The sequence below is a fragment of the Cnephaeus nilssonii genome (assembly GCF_951640355.1).
Source record: "Cnephaeus nilssonii genome assembly, chromosome: 22".
In the NCBI taxonomy this organism is placed as follows: domain Eukaryota; kingdom Metazoa; phylum Chordata; class Mammalia; order Chiroptera; family Vespertilionidae; genus Cnephaeus; species Cnephaeus nilssonii.
Genome location: NC_137093.1, coordinates 23,626,786 through 23,654,746, shown reverse-complemented (window position 1 = coordinate 23,654,746; position 27,961 = coordinate 23,626,786). Strand labels below are relative to the sequence as shown.

The window sequence follows — 27,961 nt, the reverse complement described above, 5'->3', positions numbered from 1 at the left end:
CACGTGGCCCCTCTATGTGCACACCCCTGGGGTCTCTTCCCCTTCTTGTCAGGGCCCTAATTCTATTGGGTACGGGCCCACCCTAGGACCCCATTGCATCTTAACGACCCCTATCGCCAAGTCCAGGCACGGTGGGGAGTGTGGGCTTCGACATGTGAATTTCAGAGGGACACAGTTCAGGCCACAGCAATGAGCACGTCGGGTGGGTAACCAGGGCTGTCCTGCTTCGGTCCTATGTGGGACACACCTGAGTTGTGAGGTCAAGGATGCCAGGGTACTTACACACCTACTCCAAGGATATTTTCCCATTGATTTCTTTAGAGAGAGTGGAAGGAAGGGAAGAGGGAGAGAGAGAAAAAGAGAGAGAGAGAGAGAGAGAGAGAGAGAGAGAGAGGAACATCCATGTGAGAGAGACACCTTGATCGGTTGCCTCCCCCACGGGCCCAGACCAGGGGCCAGGGATCGAACCTGCAACCCAGGTACGGTCACTTTCTTTATCATCAAACCTGGTCTCCAGCCCTAGACGGTTTGGCTCCGTGGATAGAGCGTCAGCCTGCGGACTGAAGGGTTCCAGGTTCCATTCTGGTCAAGGGCGAATGCCCAGGTTGCGGGCCCTGTCCCCAGTGTGGGGCATGCAGGAGGCAGCAATCAATGATTCTCTCTCATCATTGGTGTTTCTCCCTTCCTCTCTGAAATCAATTAAAAATATTTCAAATAAATAAATAAATACGTTGGAATAAAGAATTCTTTATTTAAAAAACAAAAAAACTTGGTCTCCATCCCCAGGATCTGAAAGCAATACCCTCAACTTTGTGGAGTCCATGATCTGTTTTCCTTTAAGCAAAAGTCCAGTGGGACTGGCGAGGTTTGGGGCCCACCGGTGCCCCCCAACCTCTCCATTCACGGTGCCCAGATCATGGCTGAGAGACAAGCAGGCCTCGCTGGAGGTCACGGGAGCCTGCCAGCCACACCCCGCACTCTGTGGTGCCTGCCTCGGCCCCGTCCTTTGTCTCCGGCATGTGTGTGCTCCGTGGCCGCCGCCTGCGTCCCCGCCGCTGCTTTGTCTCGGCTTTTGTGTCCAGACAACAGAGGAGCGGGCAGAGCGTGTGTCGCTCTCATCCACCCCGTCCCGTTATCCATCTGTCCGTCTGCACGCAGCAGCCCCCTCCAGACGCCCTGCACCTGCTGCCCGGCCTCCAGCCGGCCCGGCAGGTGCAGCCGCCCAGCCTCTCCCTGCTGCTGCCCCGAGAAAGGCAGGAATCACAGGCTGCAGCCGCCAGCAGGGCCGTCTCCCCCCTCATCTCTCCTGAGAATTCAGATTTCGGATCTGGCAGAGCGAGGGGGCGGGGGAGGGGAGGGGATGAAGGACTTGGGGTGGGAACAGAAGCCTGCAGCAGACACTACAAAGATGCACACACCCCCGATGGGTCATCCTCCCCTCTCTCTCCCTCACCCCAGCCCATGAATGTGCTCTCTTGAACATGTCCCCACACCATCCTTACCCCACCAATTGCCACCGAAGCTTCTGTCTACATCACCCCCTACTGGGACCTCTGCTTCCACTCCAGGCCTTCCAATCTGGTCCCCACCCAGGCCAGAAGATGCTCCAAAGGCAGATCTGACCTCTCCCTCCCCTGCCCACAGCCCTGTTCCAATGTGCCCATTTTTAACCAGTACCCCCATTTTTAACCGGTTAACAGCTACTTATAACCGGTTAAAAATGCAGATACCGGTTAGAAATGCGGATTCGCTTTTAACCAGTTAAAAATGCAGATTTGTAATCAAAGAAAACACGATAATTTCAAGAAAAACACCAAAAGTGCTTTATTCAAAGTAATGTCCATCGCTAGCCACACATTTCCCCCATCTTTCAGGTAATTTGTGGATACCGTCCCAATAGGACTTTTCTTGTTTTGAGGCAGACCATTCAGAGACCCCGTTTTCCACTTCCTCGTACGTTTTGAAGTGCTGCTCAGAAAGTGCGTGTGCCATCGATCGGAACAAGGAGCAATACAACAAAAGAGCATACACATCAAATCACATCTATATCAACATATGTGTAACTCCATCTAGTGAAAAAAAATCCGCATTATTAACCGGTACACCTGGTAGCTATGCCAGCCCCATGGTGCCAAGTATTGATATCATCCCCATTTGACAGACGAGGAAACTGAGGCTAAAGGGATACAGCTAGAAGGTGTCTGAATCGAGATTCAGCCCCAACAGCCTGTATCCAGGCCCTGGCCTCATGGAGCCCCAGCCCCCACCCCACCCTGGCCCCATTACATCATCCCCTGCCTGAGCCCCTGTGCAGTCCTCCCTGCCTCCCGCGGCTCCATTGAATGCAGCCGTCCCTCCCCCGCACGGCCATGGCCACGCCGCAGCCACCCCAGCCACCCGGCAGAACAGCACATGCTTTATTTATGAGATGCGTCTAGGCTCCCTGCAAATCAGCTGGGACTCTGTGGCGCCTGCAGTCGGGAGGCGGAGGGTTGTGAAGGCCAACAGGCCTCCGGGAGGCAGGCAGGGGCTGGGCTCAGGGCACCAGGCTCCAGCAGGGGAAGCCAGTGGGCCTGCAGAGGATAGAGTGATCTGTTCTTTGGATGCCCTTTGCCTTACCGCCTGTCCGGGGCAAGCAGCCAAGAGCCCTGGGGGATGGAGAGATGGGAAATAGGGTGGAAACTTACATTCACTGAGCATCTCCTGAAACCCACACACAAAACCCTGCAAGTCATGTGCCCGTTTTACAGGACAGGAAACTGAGGCTTGCAGAACGTTGGCAAGGTCTTTCTGAAGGTATAATCCTGATTTGTCCTTCCTGTTCCCACAAAAGAGGGGATTTTCTTCTTTTTTTTTTTGTTTGTTTTCTTTTTCCAAAAAGAGGGGATTTAATGTGGTTTATGAAGATGTCCTCGGCATCTAAATATCAGATAAGACAGAAAGTTCGGGCCAGAGGAAGGAATATGGAGTCAGGAATGGCGTTCCAAATGCCTGCCACATGGTTCTATCCAGCTGCTAATAATCCTGTGGACATTGGCTCTGAGCATCCTGGCAGCCAATGAAAACAGTTAATTTCCTAAGTTGCCAAGAAACTAGATGTACAGAGACACCGTTGTGGCAAGAATTCAGAACACAGAAGGAATCTCAGGCCCTCTCATCAAATCTCATATCTCTAATTTCCCAGAAACCGGACCATTGATCCTTTCTTTCTTTCTTTTTTTTTTTAAAAAACATATTTTTATTGATTTCAGAGAGGAAGGGAGAGGAAGAGAGGTAGAAACATCAATGATGAGAGAGAATCATTGATCGGCTGCTTCCTGCACGCCCCCTACTGGGGATCGAGCCCGCAACCAGGCATGTGCCCTTCACCAGAAATCAAACCCTGGACCCTTCAGTCTGTAGGCTGACGCTCTAACCACTGAGCCACACCAGCTAGGGGGAATCCCATCTTCATCCTCCCCTTTTCCGGGGTTCGCAGAATGTAATCATTTTCCGACAGCAGGGTGTATTTTTGTGTCACCACCAGATGGCAGTGCAGCACAAGTCTCAGGAGGCGGCTTCTCAGAATGGGAGACAACCCATGCACCTGCGAGGCCTGATGGTGGGCGGGGCCAGGGTGGGCCTGAGAAACCTGCGGGAGCTGGTGCCAGGATTTCGACTGAACCTCAACAAAGCAATCCGTCTCATGCTCCGCAGGGTCAAGAGGGAAGAACCCTGGAGAGAGATTCGGCAGCCCCCGGGTTCTCTGTGCCAACGTGAGCAGATCAACTTGCCATTCTCGGCCTCAGTCTTCTCATCTGAGCAAGGGGGTGAATATGCCTGTTGGAGCCAGAGGAAACTGAGACAGGGGTGGAGAATGATCTCGGCCACGAACACCAAGAGCCGTCAAAGGGTAAAGGATCAAGAGCTTCTGATCGATGGGGTGGGCGGTGGGGGGGGGCGGGGAGGGGGGAGAGGCCCACCCTCCTGGAAGGAAAGGCCACCAGGACCCCTCGTGGGGGCAGGTGGGGAACTGGTAAGCTCTTTGTTTCTTCGGTGGGTTTAGGGGAGTAGGAGGACACTTTAAAATATAACATAACAGCAGCCCATCTTCAAATGTCTTAAAGCCAAAAAAAAAAAAAAAAAAATCGGGGAGAGGATGCATTTGCCCCGTGTGATAAAAAAAGCACGTGGGTGTCCACGTGTTAGGAAGGTTAGACTCCTTCTCTGTTGCAGGCCCCTGCTTTCCCCTCATTGGTTTTGTTCCCAAGTCCCAAGCGTGCACCCTCATCTTTCACTTCGCAAGCCCAGCACGAGGAGAGCGCCTCTTTCCAGGTGGTTCCAACCAAAATTCCAGAGCTGACTCTCATTGGCTTAAATTGGGTCATGTGCCCAACCCAGGTGACTCTTATTGGCCAGACTTGGCTCCTGTCTTTGCCTCCGGAAGGAATCAGGGCCCTTCAACCCCTTTTGGATGCCTTGATTCAAGGAGAGGGGCGGGGTGACTCTTTAAACTAAAAACTGGGGCCCCTCCCAGAAGCTGCTGAAGATCCCCAGACGCTAAAAAAAAGACAGACTGCTCGCCCCGGGGGGGAACCGGTGTCAGCCCCAGGCCTGCCTCCCTGACGGGTTTGCTCCAGGAGCAGATTCAAGAGCACCTGGGAGATACTTCCCCTCCATTAATCTTGTAATGATGGCAACTGTAAACAGAGGCCCAGGAAGTAGGGATGGGTGGGGATTCACCACACCACCCACAGCTCAGGTTTGTGCAAGACTCACCCCCTCTCTCCCGGGGGGTTGGGGCGGGGGGGGGGGCAGGTGAGGGCCTCCCTAGCTCGTTCTGCTGTTAGGCAGCAGGGAGGCCGGGAGGCTCAGGCGTAATGGATGTGAGAGCGCCTGGCCCTGGGCCCAGCGCAAAGCAGACACTCAGTGGAAGCTGTTTCTTTCTCTTTTCTACAAAGGGCTGTGGCGATGAGCTGTCATTACAGTAATCACCAGCGCTTTGGTCCTTGTGAGTAATAATAGCTCTTCCATTCAGCCACTTCTCCAAGGGGCGCAGGAAAAGCCATTCTCTCTCTCTCTTCCCCCACCCACCCCGCCCTTATTCCTTCCCTCCCTCCCTCCCTCCCTCTCATAAACACACCCAAGGTGTTGTGAGATCTTCAACTTCTCACCCCCTTTTATTCGACCGTGTCCACCACCATCATTGTCACAGCTTCTTTGCTCCTGGGGGAGTGCCCAGTGAGGCCGTGGTGAGAGGAGCATATGGCCGAGAGCTAGAGAGAGAGAGAGCTAGAGAGCTGGGCAGACGGGTGGAGCGGGCCAGAGAGGGAGAGAGTGGAGGAAAAGACAGAGAAGCCTCACATGACGTCGCCTCTTATTTTTCACAGCACCTTGGAGGGTCCTTGGCCCTCACAACGGCCCTTCCTTGAAGAAATGAGGAAACTGAGGCAAAGCGGCCCCCGAAGGTCGTCCTCTCCGGAAAGCTCGGGATGGATCCTGGATTCAGACCCAGGTGGGTGCCACCCCAAATCGCCGTCGCCTTCCGAGCCACGCGTGAGTGGGGAGCTGGGCGACGAGGCCGGAGGCGGCAGCCGCATGGATCCTGTTTGCTGTGTGGCCTTGAGCCAGTGCCTTCCCCACTCTGGGCCCAGGGGACGCCGGTTTGGGATGCACAGCCCGGCCCCTGCGATCGGTCCTGTGGGCGGAGGGCCGTGTTCTGGATGATGGGTGTTCCGTGCTTACCACTTACTTCTGGACAAATCCCATCAATAATTCAAGTTCCCTTTCCTTTATAACCCAGGAAAATTGGTCTCCTGGCAAGATATAAAAAATAATTTCACGCTCTCTTTCCTCCCCTCCCGAAATCGCCCCTGACAAATCATCTTTTTACTGCCTGTCACTCCAGCCATCAGCACACATCTGGGGTCCCATTTTTTTTTTTATGGCTGCCAGCCTCACTCTTCGCTCTGACTGCGGCTGGCCCTTCATAAGGCCGCCAGCAAATTTCAAGGAGGCTCCCTCATTCATTTGTTCATTCGTTCGTTCATTCATTCATTCATTCATTCAGAAAATATTGCCTGCTTTGTCCCCAGGAATCCAAGGCTTTCCTCTGATAGGTGAGATGCTCCCCCTTTATTCACACTAAAGTGTGAGGGGCTACTTTCTCAATTCTTTACAAGGAGAGCATGAACCTAGCAACTTACTGTTTCTAAATCCCATTTTCCCCATTATCTCTTTAATGCTCTTCCAACACCTTATACAACCCACAGTGAGACAAACACCAAGGAGAATTGGCCTCCCTGCTTTTCCCATTCTTTTTTTTTTTTAATTTATTTATTGATTTCAGAGAGAGGAGGGGAGAGGAAGAGAGAGAGACAGAAACATCAATGATGAGAGAATCATCAATAGGCTGCCTCCTGCACGCCCCCTAGTGGGGATCGAGCCTACCACCCGGGCATGTGCCCTGACTGGGAATGGAACCGTGACCTCCTGGTTCGTGGGTCAACGCTCAACCACTGGGCCACACTGGCCGGGCTCCCAGGCCCACTCTTACCTCTCGCAGCCCTACAGCCCCCACACTCCCTCCACCACAGCGCTGTGTTGCCATCCACTATAGAGACATCTGCCTTCCCCATCCGACTGGGTGAGGGAGAGGACTTTGTGTGCCTTGCTCACCATTTCCCAGGGCTTGGTGCTCCGTAGCTCCTGGGCAGATAGGATCATTTGAATGAATGGGATGATGCAGTGAGGAGTTAACGATAAAGTGCACGTGTTCCTGAACACATCCCTCCCTTTCCTGAGCCAGATAAGGTTATCTTTGCTAGCGGGGGCAGGCTGTTCAGAACCCCACCCTTCCTGTCTCTACAAGACTCAGTGTGGTAGCGGAAGGTAGTTTGGAAAAAGAGCCAGATGGCTTATGACTGTTAGAGGTAATCGATAGTCCTGGCCGGTGTGGCTCAGTTGGTTGAGCATCAGCCCCTGCACTGAAAGGTTGCCAACTATATTCCTAGTCAAGGGCACACGCCCAGGTGTTATGGCTTGATCCCCAGTAGGGGGCATGCAGGAGGCAGCTGGTCAATATTTCTCTCTCACATCGATGTTTCTCTCTTCTTCTTCTTCTTCTTCTTCTTCTTCTTCTTCTTCTTCTTCTTCTTCTCACTCTAAAAATCAATCAATAAGTTTTTATGTATATCTAGTAAAAACAAAAAGTAAAGTAAACCCGGAGTCAATAGAAGGGAAAATGATACTGAAGAGCAAAACTCAGTGAACTAAAGCGCAGACAAATGAGAGAGGAAATTCACAAAGCTGAAAATCGGGGCTTTCAAAGGATTCATAAGATGGAAGAGCAGGAGCTAACACTGGGCCTTTTCTATTGCTTTTTTATTGCTTTTAGTTTTTCGTGCTGACGATGCGTGCATGGACTGGCTCACGTGGGGGCTGGGTTCCCGCGGGATGGCAGGGGGTGGGAGCAGAGAAAAGAGGAGGTGACAGGTTCCAGGGCTCCGCTGGTCCGGACAAGCACGGGGTCCCGCCCTGCTCACTGCTGGATCCTGCGGACGCTCTGCACCTGGAAGGTCTGGGCCTGCGTGCCCCACGCTCGGAAGTGCCTGTAGTCGCCTGAGTGGCGGTCACTCTCCAGCACGCACTGAAAACCTCGGGGGCCAGGGAACTGGGAGCACACCCAGCTGAGGAAGGGGGAAGGCAGACGGTTCCCTGGAGAGGCCCCAGGGTTGGGACAAAGAGCAGAGATCCAGGCTGCAGGCACATCCCGGCCATCGTCCCTTCAGGGCCCAGAATGTGCCCGCTCTTCCCCCCACGGTGCCCCTCGTCATGCTGTTCCCTCTTCCAGGAACACCGTTCCAGCCATTCCTTGGCGGTCAAGTTGTATTTATCCTTCAGGTCTCAGCGCAGTCCTCACGTCGTCGGGGCGGTCTGAGCTGCTCCCCAAATTAGGCCACGGCCCCTTGTTGTACCTTTGAGCACTCATGTAATTAGGTGATGAACAGATTATGTGGAAAATGTCCCCCTCCTCAACATACAGTAAGCTCCTGCGTATAGGGCTGTGTGTGCCTGGTTCATTGTTATCTCCAGTGCCTAATACAGTGCCTGGCACAGAGGAGGGGCTGGATAAATGCTTGATGGATGAATGAACGAACGAACGAATGAATGAATGGATGGAGGAGTCTTATTCTTTCCCATCCTTTCTTATCCAGAGCACTTCCAAGAAAAGGGCTCTTGTTCTTTCAATGTATTGACCCCTATGCTGTCCAGGACTGGACAAAAATTGTTGTCTCGTTGTCCTGTAAGAGGGAAGTAAACTCAAGAACCCCAGGAGGGCCATCCTACTCTGAAACAACAAAATTCTCAGATGATGTGGGAACAAACTTAAAAAACAAAAAAACGCTATCTCATCTACCTCCCACCTTCACCCCTGCCTACCAGGAGCCAAAGGGCACCTCAGAAGGTGGCTCAAACGTCCCCCTCTCACTGAGGGCCTCACACTCAGCCTTCCCCTGCCATTTCCTACGTTAAAAAAAAAGGGTGGGAAGGGTCCGTCAGTCCTGGGCTGGAAGCCGGATCCAGTCACCTACCTGCTGTCGGACTTGGGAATGGCTGGCCACACCGTCTCTGCTGTGGTGGTGACAGACCCTGTCCCTCCTCCCCCCTCTCAGCCAATGTGGGGCAATGCTTACACCAGCAGTGAGCCTGGGACCAGGCCTAGCCAATCAGAGCGCCCTAGGACTGTGGGCATGGTGATTGGTTCAAAGTTGAACACATGACCGGAGTCGGACCAATAAGAGCCTTCCCTGGGACCTTTGGTGGGATCACTGAGAAAGAGACGCTCTTTCCCTGGCGCTGGCTGAAATGGAAGGATGAAGCTGCCGTCCAGCCCTCATGTGAAAAGAACTTGCCCAAAAATAGAGCCACACTGAGGCGGGCAGAGCAAGACCAAGACGGGGAGAAAGAGGTCCCTGCCGAAGCACCTGGATCCAGCTGCGCCTGAAGCTAATGACCAGGGCCAGTAAATATCCTCTGGTCTTAATATCAGTTTGATCTGGACGTCCATTGCTTGCAGTCCCAGACATTCTGCCGGACACCTCCCTGGGCCTCGGTGTCCCCCTCTGGAATGTTGGCATCAGAGCCCCAAAGTCACCAGCACATGGTTGTCACGGGAGGTGTCCCTAACCCGCCCCACACCCTCACTTTCCCTGCCAGACAGAGCTTTGGATGCACTTACGCCCCTGACTGGATGCAGAAGGAGCCCACTTCTTTGCCACCCCATCCCAGGGCCTGGAGGGAGGGACAGTCCTCACTCGGGTCTCCTTTCCTGCCCAGGAAGTTCTCCTGCTCAAAGATGGTCAGCCTCGAGTCCCGGTGGTTCTGCGGGCACAGGGCACAGGGACAGGCCCTCGGGGACACAGCTGGATGCCCCCTCCCCCCACCGCCGCCCAAGCCCTGGGGTATGAGTGATTTTTATTTTTTATTTTTTTAAATATATTTTATTGATTTTTTACAGAGAGGAAGGGAGAGGGATAGAAAGCTAGAAACATCGATGAGAGAGAAACATCGACCAGCCGCCTCCTGCACACCCCCCACCGGGGATGTGCCCGCAACCAATGCACATGCCCTTGACCGGAATCAAACCTGGGACCCTTCAGTCCGCAGACCGACGCTCTATCCACTGAGCCAAACCGTTTTCGGCATGATTTTTATTTTCTTATTCTGCCACATCAGGGTTTTTGCTGAATTTGAGATGATAAATAGGCGTGGCTTGTGTGATTTTAAATCGATAAAAGTTGCTTTTGAAGAAAAAAAAAATTACCCCATTCAGAGCCTCCTTTTTTTTTCCATCTGGAAAATGGGGACAATGATGCCCACCTGCACCCATACCCCATCACCAGCAGGTAAAACAGAAAACCAGGAGGAGGACATCGGGCCAGTCCTCCCCACCTGGCCCTGCCATCTCTGGCCCCCGGCTCGTCCCAGCCTCCCTGAGTCCTAAAAAGAAGACTCACGTCGCCCTGACCTGTTTGGCTCAGTGGATAAAGCGTCGGCCTGCGGACCCAAGGGTCCCAGGTTCGATTCCGGTCAAGGGCATGTACCTTGGTTGCAGGCACCTCCCCAGTAGGGGGTGTGCAGGAGGCAGCTGATCGATGTTTCTCTCTCATCGATGTTTCTAACTCTCTATCCCTCTCCCTTCCTCTCTGTGAAAAATCAATAAAATATATTTTAAAAAGAAAGAAAAAAAGAAGACTCAGGTCATAAACAAAGCGGCCACGGATGGAATGTTTGTGGCGGCTCCTGGCCAGATGCTCACCATTCCTCCTTCCCACAACAGAAGTCCTAAGGCCCCGTTGCAAGATGAAAAAAAACCGAGGCTCAGGGAGGGGAGGGACTGCCATGTCACACAGTTCGAAAAAGGGACCTGAGACATTGAACTCTGGGACATCCGGTTCCCAAGGTTCCCAAGCCCCCCCTGGAGGAGCTGGGGGGCCCCCCTGGGAGGAGGGGGAGCAGGACTCACAGCACAGGCCACAGGCCTGAAGGAGGTGAGCCTCTCGGCGGGGTAGGCCGTGTTGCCACTCCAGGCGCCCCAGCACGGGTACTCGCCCCGCTCCCTCCAGCACGTACTGCTGCCCTCAAAGCCCACCCACCTGCGGACAGAGGGAGAGAGGGCAAGAGCTCAGAGCCCCCTCCCCCAGAGTTCCAGACCCGGGGTTATCCTGCAGAGGGGACTCTGACCCCGGGAGGCATTAAGCAAAGTCAGGAGACACTTTTAGTCGTGATCCCGGGAGGAGGGAGCGGAGGGCGTTTGCTTATGGCCCGTTGTTTTGGCGTCGGCCTGTGGGACAAGGGGCACGGGAGGCGGGCACCAAGCTGGCCTGGCCCTGGCTGTGCATGTAAGGGACCCATCGCCGGAGTCCACCTGAGCTGGTGGCCTTCTCGCCGGCCCAATCTGTTGGCCTGCTGGCCACATCCCCGCCCGGGTCACTGCTCCCATCTGAGCCCCAGTCCCCCGCCTGCACGTGGCAGAATGTCCTCCTGAAAGTGTGTGTTTCCCTTGGTGTGAGATGCAAAAATGCCACTCAGCATGGCCTTCGCAGGCACTCACAGGCATCGCATGGAATGACTCCTCCTTTCAGTCTACTTTCCAGCCTTCTAGAAACTTCTGACCAGCGTGGTAGCCGTTAGCCACATGTGGCCAATGAAACATACATTCAACCAAATCAGCACGTCAGGTCTTGGGTCACAGTCGCTTCATTCCAAGCCCTCCGCGGCCATCTGTGGCCCGTGGTCCCCAAACCGCCTGCCGATGTACACCGTTCGGGTCACTGCAGAACGTCCTGCTGGCCGGTGCTGACCTGAACAGTCTCATCATGGCGGTATTGGGGTGTCCTGAACGCCTCTGTACATCTCATCCATCTCTCTTTAGAAAAAACAAACACACAGCTCATGCTCCCAGCCGCAGTCAAGCAACAATGTTCCGCTAAAGATGAATAGCATTTTTTTTTTTTTACTATGTTTTTATAGTCACCTTCTATTTGGGGCAAGGGACTGTTGCTTGTAGATTTATGCCTAAGAGGGGTTACCTCTAAATGTCCCAGCCCCCCTCGCTAGGTCCCCTCCTGCCTCCCTCTCCCTGGCTCAGAGCCCGGCCCTACCCCACTCACGCTCAGCACTTTGAGGGACCACATGGTCTGAAGCCCTCCTGGTCCCTCACCACAATCTGCGGAGAGAGAAAAGGTGGAGCCAGCAGGGGTGAAGGGTTAGGGCAGTGATGGCGAACCTATGACACGCGTGTCAGCACTGACACGCGTAGCCATTTCTGATGACACGCGGCCTCATGCCGAGGATGAAACATTTGCTGCTCCTGAGGATGAAACATTTGCGACTAGAGTCTTGGAGTTAGTTTTTTCCTCAAAGTGACACACTACCCGAGTTATGCTCAGTTTTTTGGCGAAGTTTGACACACCAAGCTCAAAAGGCTGCCCATCACTGGGTTAGGGGCTCCCCCCAGGACTCACGATGGGGCGGGACAGAGAAAGCGGGGATCGCAAACTCAGATGCCTCTCCAGGCGCCAGGCAGGGAAGGCGGGCGAAGGCCCCGGGTAAATGCTTGGCCGCTGCACAGCGCCTCCTATTGTTGCTACGTGGGAGTGCAGGCCGACTTTCCCATCTCTGAAGACAATCACTAAATGGGGACTTCGCAATGGACCCCCCAAAATTATAAAAGCAGATGACAAATGTAAAGGTTCGTTTTTTAAAAAAAAAAACAGGGGAGGTCAAAGAAGTAATGCCGAAGTCGGTGCAATCACCAGTTTGCCATCTCTGCCAGGGAGTGTGCCGTGGTTAAATTCGGGGACCGGAAGACCCCAGTTCAGTTCAAGGCCCTGTGTGTGACCCTGACCAAGTCCCTTCTCCTCTTTGAGCATCGATTCCATTTGCTGTGACATGGGCCCTCACAATACCGCCCCCCCCCCTCCACGGGGTGACGTGGGGATTCAATGGAGCTGGGGGTGGGGCTTCTCCTGGACCTGGACCCCCCCACTTCCCAGACACCCCCATGCCTCTTCCTACCTTCCAGTGCCCCGCGGGCTTGGTGCACTGCAGGGTCATGTTGCCCTCCTCCTGCACAAGAGAAGAACATGACAACCTCAGCCCCGACTCTGCTGTCTCCTTGACAACGACGTTTAGATTGAGCCGGGTGGGGGTCCAGGGGGGTCCAGGTGTGCCTGCGCGTGGGGCAAAGGGCAGCTTCGGCCCAGCCGGCCCTCTCCTTCCCTTTCCATCTGTGGCCAATCCCATCTCCTGTGCTTCCTTCCCGTCATCGTCTCAAAGACCCCCCGCCCCCCGCCGCCCCTGGGTCCCAACGCCTCTGAGCCCCGTTCTTTGCAGTTTTATCTGCTCGCCGTGGGGAGATTTCTGTGGCTGGCTGGGGGTGAACGCATCCCCCTGGCCAGTGCCAAGGTGCCCAGCTTCAGGGACTCCAGGAATAATTTTGTTTTCAGCGAGGGGAGCAGGTACCAGGTTTGATGCCTGGGGCCTGGCCGGGGTTAGGAGGAGAGAGACACGCAGGATGGCGCAGTGATGTCTCCAGGATTGGGGACCTGGGTTCCCCTTCCTCCCAGGATACTCACTCAGAGCTCGAATGCCACTCCTTCTCTGGGCCTGGGACTTACCGAGACGGAGCCACACAACATGCCAGGCCTGGAACCAGCCGAGGTCGGGCTCTTATAGGCAGGGAGGGGAGAGGGCCTCGGGGACACGAAGGCCCGACTCGGCAAGTGAGCAGCAAGGACAGAACCTACAGCCCCAGTGGAGAGACGTCAGCACCACAGGCTGGGAGGGAGAGGGGCGGGGGCCTCCCTCGGGGGTCAGCCACCAAGAAGGCAAGAAAGAGGAGGAAGGTCAGCCTTAATTGGTGCCATAGGACCCCTGACGGGAGCAGGAGAATGAGCACTGGACAAGGAGTCCAAAAACCTGGTCCTTCCTAGCAAGCGGTATGACCTGTCGCAGGTCATTCCTCCTCCGTTTCTGCCTATAAAACAGGACAAGAATAAACTACATCACCGGGGTGGTGTGACGTTATGCCCCATGCCCGCCACAGCATACCCATTCAAACAAATGCCCGTGCCTTTCCCCCTTCCTCTTGCAGAAGGGGCAATCAGGGTAGGCTTCCTGTTGGAGGTGGCATGGAAGCTAGACGCGGAAGGGCGAGGAGGATGCGCACAAAGTGAGATGGAAGAAAATACTTGGTCTAAGCCAACATGCGGAGGTGGGAACTGGGGACCGTGTGTGAGAAAGAGCTGGCAGCCCGATGGAGCTGGAGCTCAGGGACCCTGGAGGGGAGCAAAGGGAGCCAGGCAGGAAAGGGGGGCTGGGCCGGGGCCGCCAGGGTCCACCAAGCCCAGAGAGAAGTGCAGATGGCTCTGCGGACAGGAGGAAGGAGCTGGTGGGGGCGAACATGCTTTGCAGGCTGTAGAATTTGCTTTGCTCACTGTCTTCCCACACTCGGATTTGACCTAAAAGGGGCCTGTCAGCGCCGGGAAGAACATGGCAGAGACCAGCCCGCTCCGGGTGAATCCAGTCCTGCCTCGGAACAGCGGGGTGACCTGGTGGGTGTCTGACCGCAGCCCCTGGCCTACAAAGCTGGCGACATCTGTCCCCCCGGGAGGGTTACATTAAAAGCAGCCCCATCGAGTGCGTGACTTGGATGGAGGGTGGCCTTCAAGGTAAAAGGCCGAGAACGCAGCCTCCGCCGCCAGGCCGCCGGGTCCGCATCCCACTCTTGCTGGCTGGGAAACCTTGAGCGTGTTCCTGAATCCCTCCGAGCCTCAGTTTCCTCGTGCGTAAAATGGGCACAACGACGTAACTTGGTTTCGCCTCAGGGATAAGGGCATAGTGAGGGGGAACGCGAAATACACAAGAACCGCAATTGCACCTCCGTCCTCGTTGTCATCCTCACTGCGAATAATCAACAGGATCGTGGTGAAGTCCTTGCTCATGGAAAACCAGAAGTGCATCGTTTTAAGAGCTTTGGTCCCGGAGTTAAAGAGATACGGCTTCCCAATTCCATCGTACGGACGAGCAAAGAGGCGGAGAGAGGGGGAGGCGAGCTGCCTCAGTTTCCTCGTCTGCAGACAGGACCGATCCCAGGGACCCCGGCATCGCCATGCGGATTCCAGGAGCCACGTCAGGAAAGTGCTCAGGATGGAGCGCGCCCCCCCCCCCCAGGCAATGGGGGACCATCCCCCACCTCTCGCCCACCCTCTGGCAGGCAGCCCCATTGCCACGGGAGACAGGGAACCGTGCCAGACAGCCTGGCCTTGGAGCCCAAAGCTGTGGGTGGCCCCCACCACCCATGTGTCTCGGCCCCGTTCCAGTGGCTGTTCTATCCTGTGGTTCCCGCCTGCCTCCCGGGCCTTGGCCCAGGATGAAACACTGAGGAAGCACCTGGGGACGGAGGGGGTGCTGGGGCGGGGGGTGGGGGGGGTGCAGAAAGCAGAGCGGGCCCAAGGCCACAGTGATCTCAAGGCAGAGCTGGGCTCCAAGGGGAATGTGGGTCCCGGGGCCGCTGCAGGAGGGACAAGACCCTGGGAAGACCCTCTCTTCCAGGCCCACATGGGGCTGGGGGCGAGACGGCAGGCTGACCCGGCTTAGCCGTTCCTCGGCGTCCCTTCAGCCCTGGCTCTGCCGTGAGTCACACCAGGCGGCCTTGTTGACGTCGCTTGTTCTCCGGGAGCTTGCTTTCTCCATTTGTGAAATGAGGGAATCGGACGCTACGACTTCCAGGAACTGTCCCATGGTCCTGACCCTGCTGCTCTACTGCGTCCGTCTGTCTCTACCCCTCTCTCTCCTTCACTATCTGCCGCCCCCCTGCCCCCAGCTCTGTATTTCTGTCTCCATCATCTTTCTCTGTCATTCTCCACTTTCCAATCAGTGTCCCCCTCCTCAATCCCCATCTCAGTTTCCCTACCTCCCCCTGTACCCCACTTTCCATTATGATCCACTGTGACCATTTAGCGCCCCCCCCCCCAAAGAGATCAAAGGCTTACCCTGTGCCAGGCCCTGTGCTGGGTGCCGGGGCCCAGGGTGAGCAAGGTGTGGTGGAGTCGAGGTCTCCCCGAGGAAGCTCCGCGTTGGGCAGGCAGACTCCTGGCTGCCAGCTCTGTCCCTGGGGTCGAATGTAGGGGGGAGAGAGTCTATAGGCAGATCGGGAAAAAGTGGGGGAGGAACCTGGGGTGAGTGTGAGCTGAGGAACAGGACCCAGGCTTTTAATATTCAACCCACTGTCCGGCTGGTGTGGCTCAGTGGGTTGAGCATCGACCCATGAACCAAGAGGTCGCTGGTTCAATTCCTGGTCAGGGCACATGCCTGGGTTTCAGACTCAGTCCCCAGTAGAGGGTATGTGAGAGGCAGCCGATTGATGTCTCTCTCATTGATGTTTCCATCTCTCTATCCCCATCCCTTCCTCTCTCTCTAAAATCAATAAAAACATATTTTAAAAAAAATAGTCAACCCACTAAGCCCAGGGGCACCCCCCACCCCCCAATCGCCCTCTATCTAGAAACAGGACATCAAGCCAGGGCCCAGGTGGGGCATCCTGAGAAGGAAGCCAATAGGCCCCCCTGCCTGGGCCGCTTCCTGGCTCTGCCCTCTCTGCGCCCTCGCCTTGCTCATCTGTGAAATGGGTATAATGAAAGTACCAAGTAAGGTGCGTTGTCCTGAGCATTGACCAAGAAGGCGCGGGGAAGGCGTTTGGTGCTGGGCTTAGCACCCAGCAAGCACTCAGTGAGGGGGCCGTGGCTCTGGTACCCGTATCTGCCTTGCAAGGCATCTCCCACCCCCTGCGTCCGTCATCATCGCCTTCTTCCCTGGTCAGCCTCCAGCAGGGACACTGTGCCTGCTTGTCACGGTGGTCACAGAGGTTCCAGAGACTAGAGACCCGCCGAAAGCCACAGGGCACCTCAGATCCTGGTCTCCCACCTTCCAGGGGCTTCCCCTTTCCCTGCCTGAGGATTGGCAGCCAGCGGGGCCCACCAGGGCGGGGGCTTTAGAGCCGGGCACCCGTGTAGGACCAGGTGACATCCCTGATGATCGGGCTCTGCCCGCGTGCTGGGCTCACAATGGGAAGTGCTTCTCTCCGCAGTCACCCAGGCGAGGTTGCAGCTCGGGCCCCAGCTCAGTGCCCGGGGCCTGCTGAGCCAGCTCCCTCTTTGTGCCCCGGACCATAGGCCTGCTGTCGGCCAGACTATAAAATGGGGGGTCGGCCCCGAGGGGCCCACAGCGCCCACCGCCCAGCTGCCTGTCCTCCAGCAGGAGGTAGCAGGTCCCCAGGTAAGAGGGAACCCACCACCTGCTGAGAGCTGAAGGGGAGGGGAGAAGAGAGAGGAGGCTGAGAGGGGGGGAGGCAGAGAGAGCAGTCATAGAAGAGAGAGAGAGAGAGAGAGAGAGAGAGAGAGAGAGAGAGAGAGCAATTAAGGGGAGAGGAGAGCGGGAGGGAGGAGAAGAGAGAGAAGAAAACTCAGTAATAAAGAACAGAGAGGGCTAGGCACAGATACAAAGAAAGCAAGAACCGGGAGGGGAGGGAGCCGGGAACAGTGAGGTAGGAAATGGACAGGAATGTGTCTCCAGGGAGGAAGGAGCCCCACTCCCAGCCCAGGGACTGCTGATTCACAGCTGACACAGGGGAGGAGGCCAGAGCCAGGAAGCCACAGATGTGGCCCAGATGTCTGGCCTGCCCACGGTGGGCAGCGTACCCCAGAGTTACAACAGGCTTTCCCAGGGGAGGCGTGGGATAGGGCCAGGGGGGAAGGGGGGGTGGCGATCGGCAATCCGCTGGACCCCAGGGTCTCAATCTATGTTGTCAGGCAGTCCTCAAATCCCTGGACATAGTCTCTAAAATTAAAGGGGGCCACTTCCCCGCCCCCCGGGGACAAGGACAAGGCATTTGCCAAACACTCATGACCCCCAAACATCAAGGAACCACTGAAATTGACCAGAGCGCTCTCCACCCACCGCCTACGCACCCGCAGTCCTCCTTTTAGAACCCCACAGGCACTCAAGACACCCTCCGGGGGGCCTCCCTCTTCCCCAGCCCAGGCCCGAGCTGCCCCCACACACTCCTTCCCAGAGAACGCCTAAGGCAGCCGTTTGCCTGGGAAGGGAGGCAGGAACGTGCGTCCATTCATCCTCTGAACAGATGAATCCGCGTGCTTGAGCTAAACTGGAGTCCTACCATGTCGTGGCTGTGTGGGCTGGGGCCGGACCCCTTCCCTCTCTGGGCCGCAGGGTGCTCAGAGGGGAAAAGATAGCGCCTGCTCCCCGGGGGAGCGGGGCAGGGGGAGAGGAAGGGGCGAGGGGGAAGAACAGATGAGCTCATTACCGCATATAGCAGAGCCTGGCAGAGCTGCAGTCCCCCCCCCCGCCCCCCCCCCCCCCGTGTGGCTTCCTGTTATTCACCTGGTGAGGCAGCTTGAAGCTGCACGCGCCAAGAAGTGTGATACGTGGTGTGCAAACCCACAGGTGTCAAGGAAATCGGGGTAGAAGGAAGGGCGTGGCTGGTGGAGGGACCGGCCCCATTCCAGGCCTGCAGGAGGCATATCAGGGGTGCGAGGTGCCCCGTCAGGAAAGCCTCGCCCGGGCCGGGAGGTCCGGCCAGAACACGTCCAGGCTCACGTTTTAGAAAGAGAAAAAGCAGAAATGACTTGAAAGCGGCCTGAAAACACAGGGTCGGGGCAGGTAGGAGCCTGGGGAGGCGGCTTGGGGGGTGCCCGCCCAGAATTCACCAAGGTCCGAGGTTTCTGCACAGGCATTTGCAGGTGGACACCATGTCTCAGCCGGCCAAGGCCTGCCTCCATAGCGGCTGCGGGGAACCCAGGGCCGGAGAGCAAGAGGAAGGGGGCCCCGCCCGCAGGACCTGCCCCGGGTCCCGGCCGCGCCCTGGCCCCGGCATCCGTGCCCATGCCCACCGCCAAAGTGGGGGACCTGGCCCCTGGGAGCTACCGGGTAAGGACCTGGGGCTGGGGCGTGTGGGGTTTCTGGTTTCCATCCCGTGGTTCCACCCCCACCCTCCTACACCCCCCCTCCCGCCCCACCTTCTCCTCTCCTCCTGCCAATCGCTGACCTACACAAGCACGTGTTCAGCGTGTGTGAAAGCAAGAAATGAAAGGAGGGAGCACGTGGGCTGGCTCAGCGGTGGGACCCCCTGTCCCCGGAGGTTCTCTAGCCCAGTGGTCGGCAAACTCATTCGTCAACAGAGCCAAATGTCAACAGGACAACGATTGAAATTTCTTTTGAGAGCCACATTTTTTAAACTTAAACTTCTTCTAACGCCACTTCTTCAAAATAGACTCGCCCAGGCCGTGGTAATTTGTGGAAGAGCCACACTCAAGGGGCCAGAGAGCCGCATGTGGCTCGCGAGCCACAGTTTGCCGGCCACGGCTCTAGGGCCCTGGGGTGGCCTCAGACCCTCCTGAGAAGTGTCCCACGCAGTCGGGCAGGCACCGGTCCCCTGGGGTTGGTCGGGGTTGGTTTCGATTTCAGGAGCACAGAACGGGTTCGCCACCTCGGTGCATGGTTCATGACCCTCTCTCGTGAGGTCTGCGCATTGCATGGCCGGCTTTTCCTGCAGGGACTTAGCCAATCGTGCATTTTTATTTCATTTTTAAACACACACCTACAAACCCACCCCCCGGGTTGAAAGCCGGGACTCGGTAGAAATCCGCTCCCCCTGCCCTGTCCCCCCCGGGAGCCAGCCCACGGCCCCCCTGCCCTCCTCCAGCCCCGACCCATCCTGTGCTTGCTCGCGCTCTTGTGTATTTTTAGGCGTCGTTCCTTTCAAAGCATGTATTTGTTGGTGACGTGTGGGCCACTCACTGAAACAGGCCGCTTGTGTTCATTCTGGGGGTTTCTCTTTGCTTTCCGCCCGCTCTGAGGTCCCTCTGCCGCCGTCCTGTGGCTGTGCGTGGCCGCGGGCCATCGGTCTCGGCCGCCGTGTGCATTTCGGTGTGGCTGTCACTCCCGGGGACCATCCGGGTGGCCGCCAGCTCTGCTCCGGGAAACGGCGTGGACAGGACGTTGTTATCTGGCTCTCGGGTGGACAGGTGCTACGTCCAGGGTACGGGAGCCTCCTCCCTTTACAACTGGGGAAACTGAGGCTCCGAGAACAAAGACACTTGTCTTCCTTCAAGGGAACGGCCCACTTGGGACAACAAGTGGACGATGAACAAAACGGGGGGCTGAGTGAGGGGAGGGGAGTCGCCGATGTTCCCACGGTCGGGAGCCAGTGTTACCTGGGCATCCGCTCTGTGGCAGGTGCCGGCTGGAGCTGGAGATACAGAAATGGACCCACCCACATCTTGCCCAGGCGATGCCCTTGGACTTGGGGGCGGGGGGGGGGTGAGGAAAGAGGGAGACGGGTGCATAGAGAGAGACCCGGGAGGCAGTGTGAGTGTATCCTGCGTTCCTGGTACCGCTGATGGAGTGAGCACATAAGGGGGGCACCTAGCCAAGCCCACCTCAGGAGAGGGCATCCGGGAAGGCTCCCTGGAGGAGGTGATGTCTGAGCCTGAAACAGGACAGCACGTGAGCTCCGGGATGGGGGAGTGTGGAGGAGAGGGCGTTCGGGGCAGAAGGGACAGCACCGATAAAGGCCTTGAAGGGAGGCCCTCGGCTGCTAGCGATGGTGGGAGGAGGGACGGCTGAGTCGTGTCACAGACCTGGGCTCCGGCCTGCTTTCACGTATAGGGGGATTTCATGACTCTCCTCCCTACTCACCCGGCCCACACACACCCCCCCCCCCACTCCACCCTGGGCTGGGGCTTCTCTCCTCCAGCTGCTGGCCTTTGAGCGGGAGAACTTCCAGGGCCACCGGGTGGAATTCTCCGGGGAGTGCTTGAACCTGGGAGACCGCGGCTTCAACCGCATGCGCAGCCTCATCGTCACCTCTGGACCGTGAGTGGCCGGCCGGGGAGGGACACTCTTGCTGCCGGAGTAAGATCGTAACAAAACAGCGGTCGCTGGCACGCCCTGGGCGCCTGCTCTGCGCCTGCCAGCAGGCTAGCGAGACACATACAGTGTTCCTAGTCCTCGTTTCAAACCCATTTTACAGATGAGGAAACGGAGGCTCGGAGAGGTGATAGGATTATCATAACGTCACACCGACAGCAAGTCATGATTCTGGGCTCCAGAGAAAGGCTGCTTCTGCCAGAGAGGGAGCCTGCCCGCCGCGGAGGGCCGGAGACCCAAGAGCCAGTGTCTAGCAGCTGTCTCCCCTCCTGGCATCAAGCAGCTATAGGATAATTGTAGCTGCTGAGCACCCACTAGGTGCCAGGCACAGACTGAGGGCTTCACCTACGTCCGTGGTCGGCAAACCGCGGCTCGCGAGCCACATGCGGCTCTTTGGCCCCTGGAGTGTGGCTCTTCCACAAAATACCACGGCCTGGGCGCGTCTGTTTTGAAGAAGTGGCGTTAGAAGTTTAAGTTTAAAAAATTTGGCTCTCAAAAGAAATTTCAATCGTTGTCCTGTTGATATTTGGCTCTGTGGACTAGTGAATTTGCCGACCACTGCCCTAGGTGATCCAACAATGCTACATGAGGGAGAGACCATTCTTGTACCCATTTGACAGATGGGCAAACTGAGGCTCAGCAGTATTAAGTCCCTCGGCCAAAGTTACCAAATGGCAAGTGGCAGAGCTTGGGGTCAACTCCAGTTGATCAGTGTCATCCACATGCTTTTTACCCCCTGCTCTGCGGCCTGCCCTGACGCTCTGGGCTTCTCTGGGCCTTAATGACCCCCCCATATGAAGCAGGAAGAATTGTCCCTCGGACAAAGTGGCTGCACCAGCGCCAGCCCATGTGGACTGAAGTCAGGGCATACGGGAAGGGCCACGTGGCCCCTTCGCGCGTTGCTTGTCTCCCCAGCCCGAAAGCCAGCCCCCAAGGGGTAGGGTCAGCCTGTATGCCCAGCATCCTGGGGCTCTTTGCAGTACAAAGGGCAGAGATGGGCTTTGAGCTCAGACAGGCCTGGGTTCGAGTCCCAACTCCCCCGGACCTTGTTCAAGCTCCAAGCCTCAGTTTTCTCATCTCTGAAATGGGGAGGTTAACAGTCCCCACTGCTCTCCACTGCACTATTCTGAGCCCTGAAGGAGATAATGTGGCTTGGGTCTGGCACTTGGTGGGCGCCCTAACATAGCAGGGGACACTGATGATTATTAATTAGCCTTCCTCATTGTCCTGCGAGTTTAGCTGAGTCACCCCAGTGGACAGTAGGGGCTTTCTATGCCCTGCAACCACCCCCACCACCAGTGTGGTCAACACAGCCTCAGCCACACCCCCATCCCGAAGCCCAGCTGGGAGCAGAAGCTGCCGGATGTGGCCGGCTGGGGGTTTTAGGCTTTTTTCAGCGCCAGTGACTCAAACCCAAAGTATTTCTCCTCAAACAAAGATGCAGCAGGAATTCAGCATCAGTCCTGGGGCTGCACCCAATGGGGAGAAATAAGAACCTGTAGTCCAGGGGCCCTTGGTCTGCCCCAGGACCAGCAGGGATGCGGGGGAAATGATGGTGGGAAAAAGGATGGAGAGGACGAGGTTGGCTGGGGAAGGGGAGGGGAGGTGTGGCCCAGCTCAAGGACATGCCTGCCTGAAGCCTAGGTGACTTCAACCTGCCACCTAACACCATCGTGTGACCTTACGCAGGTGACCTAACCCCTCTGAGCCTCAGTTTCCATATCTGTAAATGAAAGATTCCTGCCCCGTCTCTCTCCTTGCCCTAAGGCTCCAATGAGCCACAGGAGATGGGAAAGGCACTGAAATAATCATTTAAAATGTCTCCCTCATGTAGCAGGTCCCCTCTGGGCATTCGGAAGATGAGAGGGGGTTTGGAGGGTGAGGGGCAGCGTGACAAGGCCACATCAGGGTCTGTCTTTCCCTAAGCTCGGACCCCCAGCAGTCCCCCTCCCCCCGAATATAACATCTATTATTTATTGTGCCTCCTCTGTGTGGGACGTGTGCTGGGCGTTTCTTTTTAGACCCTCGTAACATCCTGACAAGGCAGATGCAGTCATTTCCTCTCTTCCTGAGGCTTCACCAGCAGAAAAGAAATGAGGAGCTGGGATTAGAGCTCAGGTCTCTCTGTTTCCAGAGTTTATACTCTTAACTCCATGGCATCATCTTTCAAGGACCCCTTTGCCATCCACCCATCCGTCCGTTTATCTCCATCCATTTATTCTCCATCCATTTGTTCATCCATCTGCTTACCCCTCCTTCCATCCATCCATTCTCCATCATTCAGCCATTCAGCCATCCATCAATACCCTCATCCATAGAGCCAGCCATCTACCCATCTATTCATCAACCACCTACCCCCTTATCCATCCATTCATTTACCCATCAATTTCAACCATCAATTCATCCATCCATCCATCCATCCATCCATCCATCCATCCATCCATCATTTCCTCCAACCATCCATCCATCCATCCATCCATCCATCCATCCATCCATCCATCCATCCATCAGTTCATCCATCCATCAGTTCATCCATCCATCAGTTCATCCATCCATCCATCCATCCATCCATCCATCCATCCATCCATCCATCCAACCATCAGTCCATCCATCCATCCATCCATCCATCCATCCATCCATCCATCCATCCATCCACTCATCGATCCATCCATCCTTTTCTTATCTACTCCAGACCAGGCAGGACTAAGGCAGACTCAACTCTGTTCTGGGAGGATCCGTCTGCATCTTCAATTCTGTCACTCCCTTATAGGTTGGCTCATCCCTCAGACAAGCCCTGAGGCTCCTGGGACGCTTATGATCCAGTCCATAGTGGTAGCCCAGCCTTCCACCCCATCTCCCCATTTCCTTCTGGGTAGAGAAAGGTCCCAGCAGCCCCCAGGGAGATGCCATTAATGCCAGCGTCCCCTTTTGTTCCTGATAACACACATGTAGAGCAAAGGGCAAGAGGTCCCTTCGTCTCAGCCTTCTCATCAACAAAATGGGGATCATCCCATCCCCCCCCCCCCCCCCCAGAAACCCTAGTCCTCCTAACACAACCTCACTTCCCATCCTTCCTCAGGCTGCGGGGGGCAGGCAGCAAAGCCTCCATTTGACTTCAAGCTTGTAGCCCGTTAGTCCTTGTTGAGGACGGAACGCCTTCATGTGCACGATCGCGTTTCATTCTCACAGGTACCCGGGAGGTGGATAATATTATCATTTCCCTCCTACTGCCCGCATTCCCATCACGGAGCCGTAGGCCAGGCCAGTCTTTACCAAACGTATGATTCAGTCCCCTGGATCCATTTCCCCCTTGCCTTGAGGATGACTTTTATATCATATATATTTCATTTTAATTGACCCTTTCAGCTGAAATAAATATATTTTTCAAAGAACCTTTGCATCCTTTTGGCAGATGGGAAGCTGGCATCACCTGCTGAAAGTAAATATGTCCATAAAAAGTTAACCCAGCGAGCACAGAGCAGAGCATTGTCCTGTTGCCTGCTCAAGGCCCCACGCTGGCGGCCTGTTCTTCCTTTGTTACAAGAAGAGGTTCGTGTTAAAGGCACATGGACACCCAACGGAGACCTTCTCCTAGCTGCAATCAGGTTTCAAAGTACGTGTCTTATTCTGTGTTGTTTTAAGCCTAGTCCTTAAGCCAGATGTGAGTCCCACATCTGGATAAATTTTTGCTCACTTAATCACACACTTTGTCTCATTTAACCCCTCACCAACTCCAGGAAAACAGGTGTATTCGATGAGAAAACTACGGCTCAGAGAGGTGGAGCCCCTTACCTGTGGTCACACAGCCAGTACGTGGCATAGACTAGAATCAAACCTCCGGCCTTGGGGCTCCCTTGCAAGGGAGGTGGGGGGGCTCTGATAAAATGCCTCTCCTTGCTGCCTCCCGTCTCTCTCCCATCCAGCTGGGTGGCCTTTGAGCAGTCTGACCTCCAAGGGGAGATGTTCGTCCTAGAGAAGGGCCAGTACCCGCGCTGGGACACCTGGTCCAGCAGCTACCGCAGTGACCGGCTCATGTCCTTCCGGCCCGTCAGGATGGTGAGTGGCTCCTGGGTGGGGCTTGGGGGATGGGTGGGGAGGGCCGGGGTGAGTTTGAGACCTGATAGCGAGCAAGGAAATGGGTGTGAGCAAGGAAATGGGGGTGAACATGGAAAACAAGGGGGGAATGGTGGGCAGGGAAGCGTGGCGACCTCAGAGTTGTCCACGCACGGTGGGCTCTTGTTCTCATCGATTTATAAGGTGCCTCTGATGTGCGAGCCCTGGGCACATGCAAAACATCAAACCCATCTATTTCCTTCCCTGTTGCTATCAAGCATGGACTCCAGCCTTAGCTGGTGTGGCTCAGTGGATAGAGCTTCAGCCTGCGGACTGAAGGGTCCCAGGTTCGATTCTGGTCAAGGCCACATGCCCGGGTTGTGGGCTCGATCCCCAGTAGGGGGTGTGCAGGAGGCAGCGATCAGTGATTCCCTCTCATATTGATGTTTCTATTTCTCTCCTTCTCTCTTCCTCTCTGAAATCAATCCTATATAATAAAACCCTAATATGCAAATCGACCGAACGGTGGAATGACTGGTCACTATGAACTGACCACCGGGGGCAGACGCTCAATGCAGGAGCTGCCCCCTGGTGGTCAGTGCGCTCCCACAGGGGGAGCGCCGCTCAGCCAGAAGCCGGGCTCACGGCTGGCGAGTACAGCCGTGGTGGCAGGATCCTCCACGGCAGCACTAAGGAGCAGCAAGCCGAGCGGTAGGGAGCAGCAAGCAGGCAGTCGGTAAGGAGCAAGGAGGTCCTGGACTTCGAGAGGGATGTCCGCCTGCCGGCTTAGGCCCGCTCCCTGTGGGCCGGCCAGCGGACATCCCCTGAGGGGTCACGAACTGCGAGAGTGCACAGGCCGGGCTGAGGGACCTCCCCCACCCTCAGTGCACGAATTTCATGCACCGGGCCTCTAGTACAAATATATATTAAAAAAAAAGAATGGACTCCACATCCCAGTGGTTGGAGCTAGAAACCCCAGCGCCTTCCGGATTCTCTTTGCAGAATGTTTCTAACTCCTGGCTGCACCGTAGACCCTCCCGGGGAGCCTTGAAGATCGGCAGCACATATACTAAAACTGGGACGACACAGAGACGATGAGCACGGCCCCTGCGAAGGGAAAGAAAGAAGAGACAATCCCAGTGTCCGTTCAAAGCATCCCCCATGCAGGTTGACACCTGTGCAGTGTCTGAGAGGAGGGGTGTTGTGGAAAGACACCCCGAGCTCCCCAGTGATAAGACAATCTGCCGGGTCAGCAGCCCCTTTCCACGATGTAACTAGACCAAGGAGGATGCCTTGCGGAAGACTCGAAGCCAAGACAGCTGGAGTCATTCCTCAGCAGTTCCGTGTCCCCAGCGTGTGTTCCCTAGGACGCGTGAACCAACCCCATCTTCCCTCGCCAGGGTCAGATTCCCATGGTAACCCACCTTGGCCTTCCTGGATGGGAATTTTCCGGAAGAATGTTCGTGGGTGTCCACGTGAGGCTGGCAGGTACCAATCGTCAGCTGTTTGGGCACCACCGGATGTATCTTCACGGATGACCCAACCGGGCCATTCCCAGTGTTTTTCTCAGAATCTGAGGCTGAGCGACCAGCCTTTATCATGGGCCCTGTGGAAGAATTCCTAGATTTCTCTTTCTATCATTGAAGGGTCTTTGAATGGTAATCCACGTCAGTGGAGCGAGTTTGGAGGAGCCATCCGCCTGGGCATTTCCAGGAGCTTCTACAGCTTTGCTACTCAATACAGTAGCCCCATGTGGCTGTGGAACTTGAATTTGGCCTAGTCCGTTTGGACGTGTGCTGTGAGTGTAACATACACACCGGATTTTGAACACATCGTTAAAAAAAAAAAAAAAAGCAAAATAAGAACGTACACTATCTCATTCACATCGTTATCTTGGTTACAAATTGAGATGATAATCTTGTGGGTGTATTTCCTTAAATCAAATATATTATTGGGGGGAAAATCCCGATGCCTGGACCCCTCCCCAGACCAATGAAATATGAGCCTCTGGGGCCGAGGTGCAGGCGGTATGATTCACGCCCCCACGTAGACTATGCAGCCAGGGCTCAGAGCCTCCGGTCTGGTTTAATCTGTCCCCTATCTCTGCCTGCATCTCGCCGTGGGCCACCTTTCTTTCACCCCTGGACAGCTCCAGCTCCCTCCCCACTGGGTGCCCTGACCGCTTTTCAGCCCCCTCCCCTGGGCAGTGAGAAGGGTCTCTAACCCAACCATCTTCCAAGGAGAGTCATGCTGTGAACACCATCGGTTGATCTGTTTCTGCTAGGCTCCGTGGCAGGCTCTGGGTGCAACTCTGCACGGGACAGGCAAGGCCCCTGACCTTGCAGGAGGCGGGTATTGAAACCTAATTGTGGAAATCACTCTGTTCTGGCAAACCACCGTGGTCTGTGCTGCGCAGGGAGCGTGCAGCGTGCTAGGAGAGAGAGAGCGGAAGACAGGAACTGGGGCTCTGATGTTGGGGGGAAGGAGTGGTCAGGGGTGGTCAGGAAAGGCAGCCCCGGAAGGATGGGAACTGAGTCAGCCACGTGAAGGGTGGGGGAGCAGCCTCCCAGGGCTTCTACCTCCACCACAGACTCTCGCTGAGCTCCTGTAATACCATCGGGGCCCTGGCCTTTTTCGTGTTCCTTTCTTCTTCCCAGAAGCCTGCATCCTGCACTCAGGCCATCAGAAATGTACTAAGCAGTGCCTGGGAGCCAGGCGCTGTGCTGGGCATACTGGGGAGGCAGAGATTTAGAAATCTCAGTGCCTGTCTTCAGGGGGCTCGCCCAGCCTAGCGGGGAGACTCAGTACATCTGCGAGATGATGTCCAACAATACTAAGTCCGAGGTGGTCCATACGGGAGGTCAGAGGAGGAAGGATGGTTTCTGCGGGAGGAGCGGGGGGCGGGGGGGGGGGGTGCTGGAGGGGAGGAGAGGCCAGAGGCTTATCTGAGGAGGCTAGAACTTAAACCAGGCTTTGCAAGGTGACCCTCCCCACTCTCTAGAGTGCAAGGACACTAGAGGTGACTGCAAGGGCAAATGGGGACCTGGCTGGCCCAGGCAGGGGTCCGGATGCTGGGCCATCTCTATACTGTCCTTCTTGCTTCCCTCCCAGCTGGGTAGGGTATCAGTGTCCCGGCTTCCGCGGGTACCAGTACCTCCTGGAGCCTGGTGAATTCCGGCTCCGGAACGAATGGGGAGCCTCCCAGCCTTCGGGACAGGCCGTGCATGGCGAGGGCTGCTTCCCTGTCCTGGGGGGCTGAGCCCCCCAAGTGAGTCCACACTCCATTTTTTCTTCCTCCTCCCACCCGTTCCTCAGGCTCCATCTCCCCATCTTTCTCATGCCAATCAAAGTTCCTCAAGCCAAAACGTCTGCCCGGCCTGCGAACAGATGCGTGTGTGTCTCGAGGTCCCCCCAT

The 27,961-nt window shown here is 56.0% G+C and overlaps 2 protein-coding genes across 2 annotated transcripts; one reads left to right on the top strand and one right to left on the bottom strand.

Moving 5' to 3' along the window:
- Nucleotides 1–7,519: 7,519 nt before the first annotated feature.
- Nucleotides 7,520–14,507, bottom strand: CRYBA4 (crystallin beta A4; the record flags this gene model as incomplete). The annotated part of the gene is made up of 6 exons (XM_079762962.1): nucleotides 7,520–7,667; nucleotides 9,221–9,363; nucleotides 10,508–10,637; nucleotides 11,664–11,710; nucleotides 12,562–12,612; nucleotides 14,415–14,507. The coding sequence occupies 6 exons, from the start codon at nucleotides 14,505–14,507 to the stop codon at nucleotides 7,520–7,522; spliced, it is 612 nt and encodes a 203-aa protein (XP_079619088.1).
- A 3,807-nt stretch (nucleotides 14,508–18,314) lies between these two features.
- Nucleotides 18,315–27,805, top strand: CRYBB1 (crystallin beta B1; the record flags this gene model as incomplete). The annotated part of the gene is given in 6 exon segments (XM_079762961.1): nucleotides 18,315–18,335; nucleotides 18,337–18,492; nucleotides 20,321–20,439; nucleotides 24,417–24,549; nucleotides 26,831–26,898; nucleotides 27,658–27,805. Coding segments are annotated over 6 exon segments (645 nt in total).
- Nucleotides 27,806–27,961: the final 156 nt, after the last annotated feature.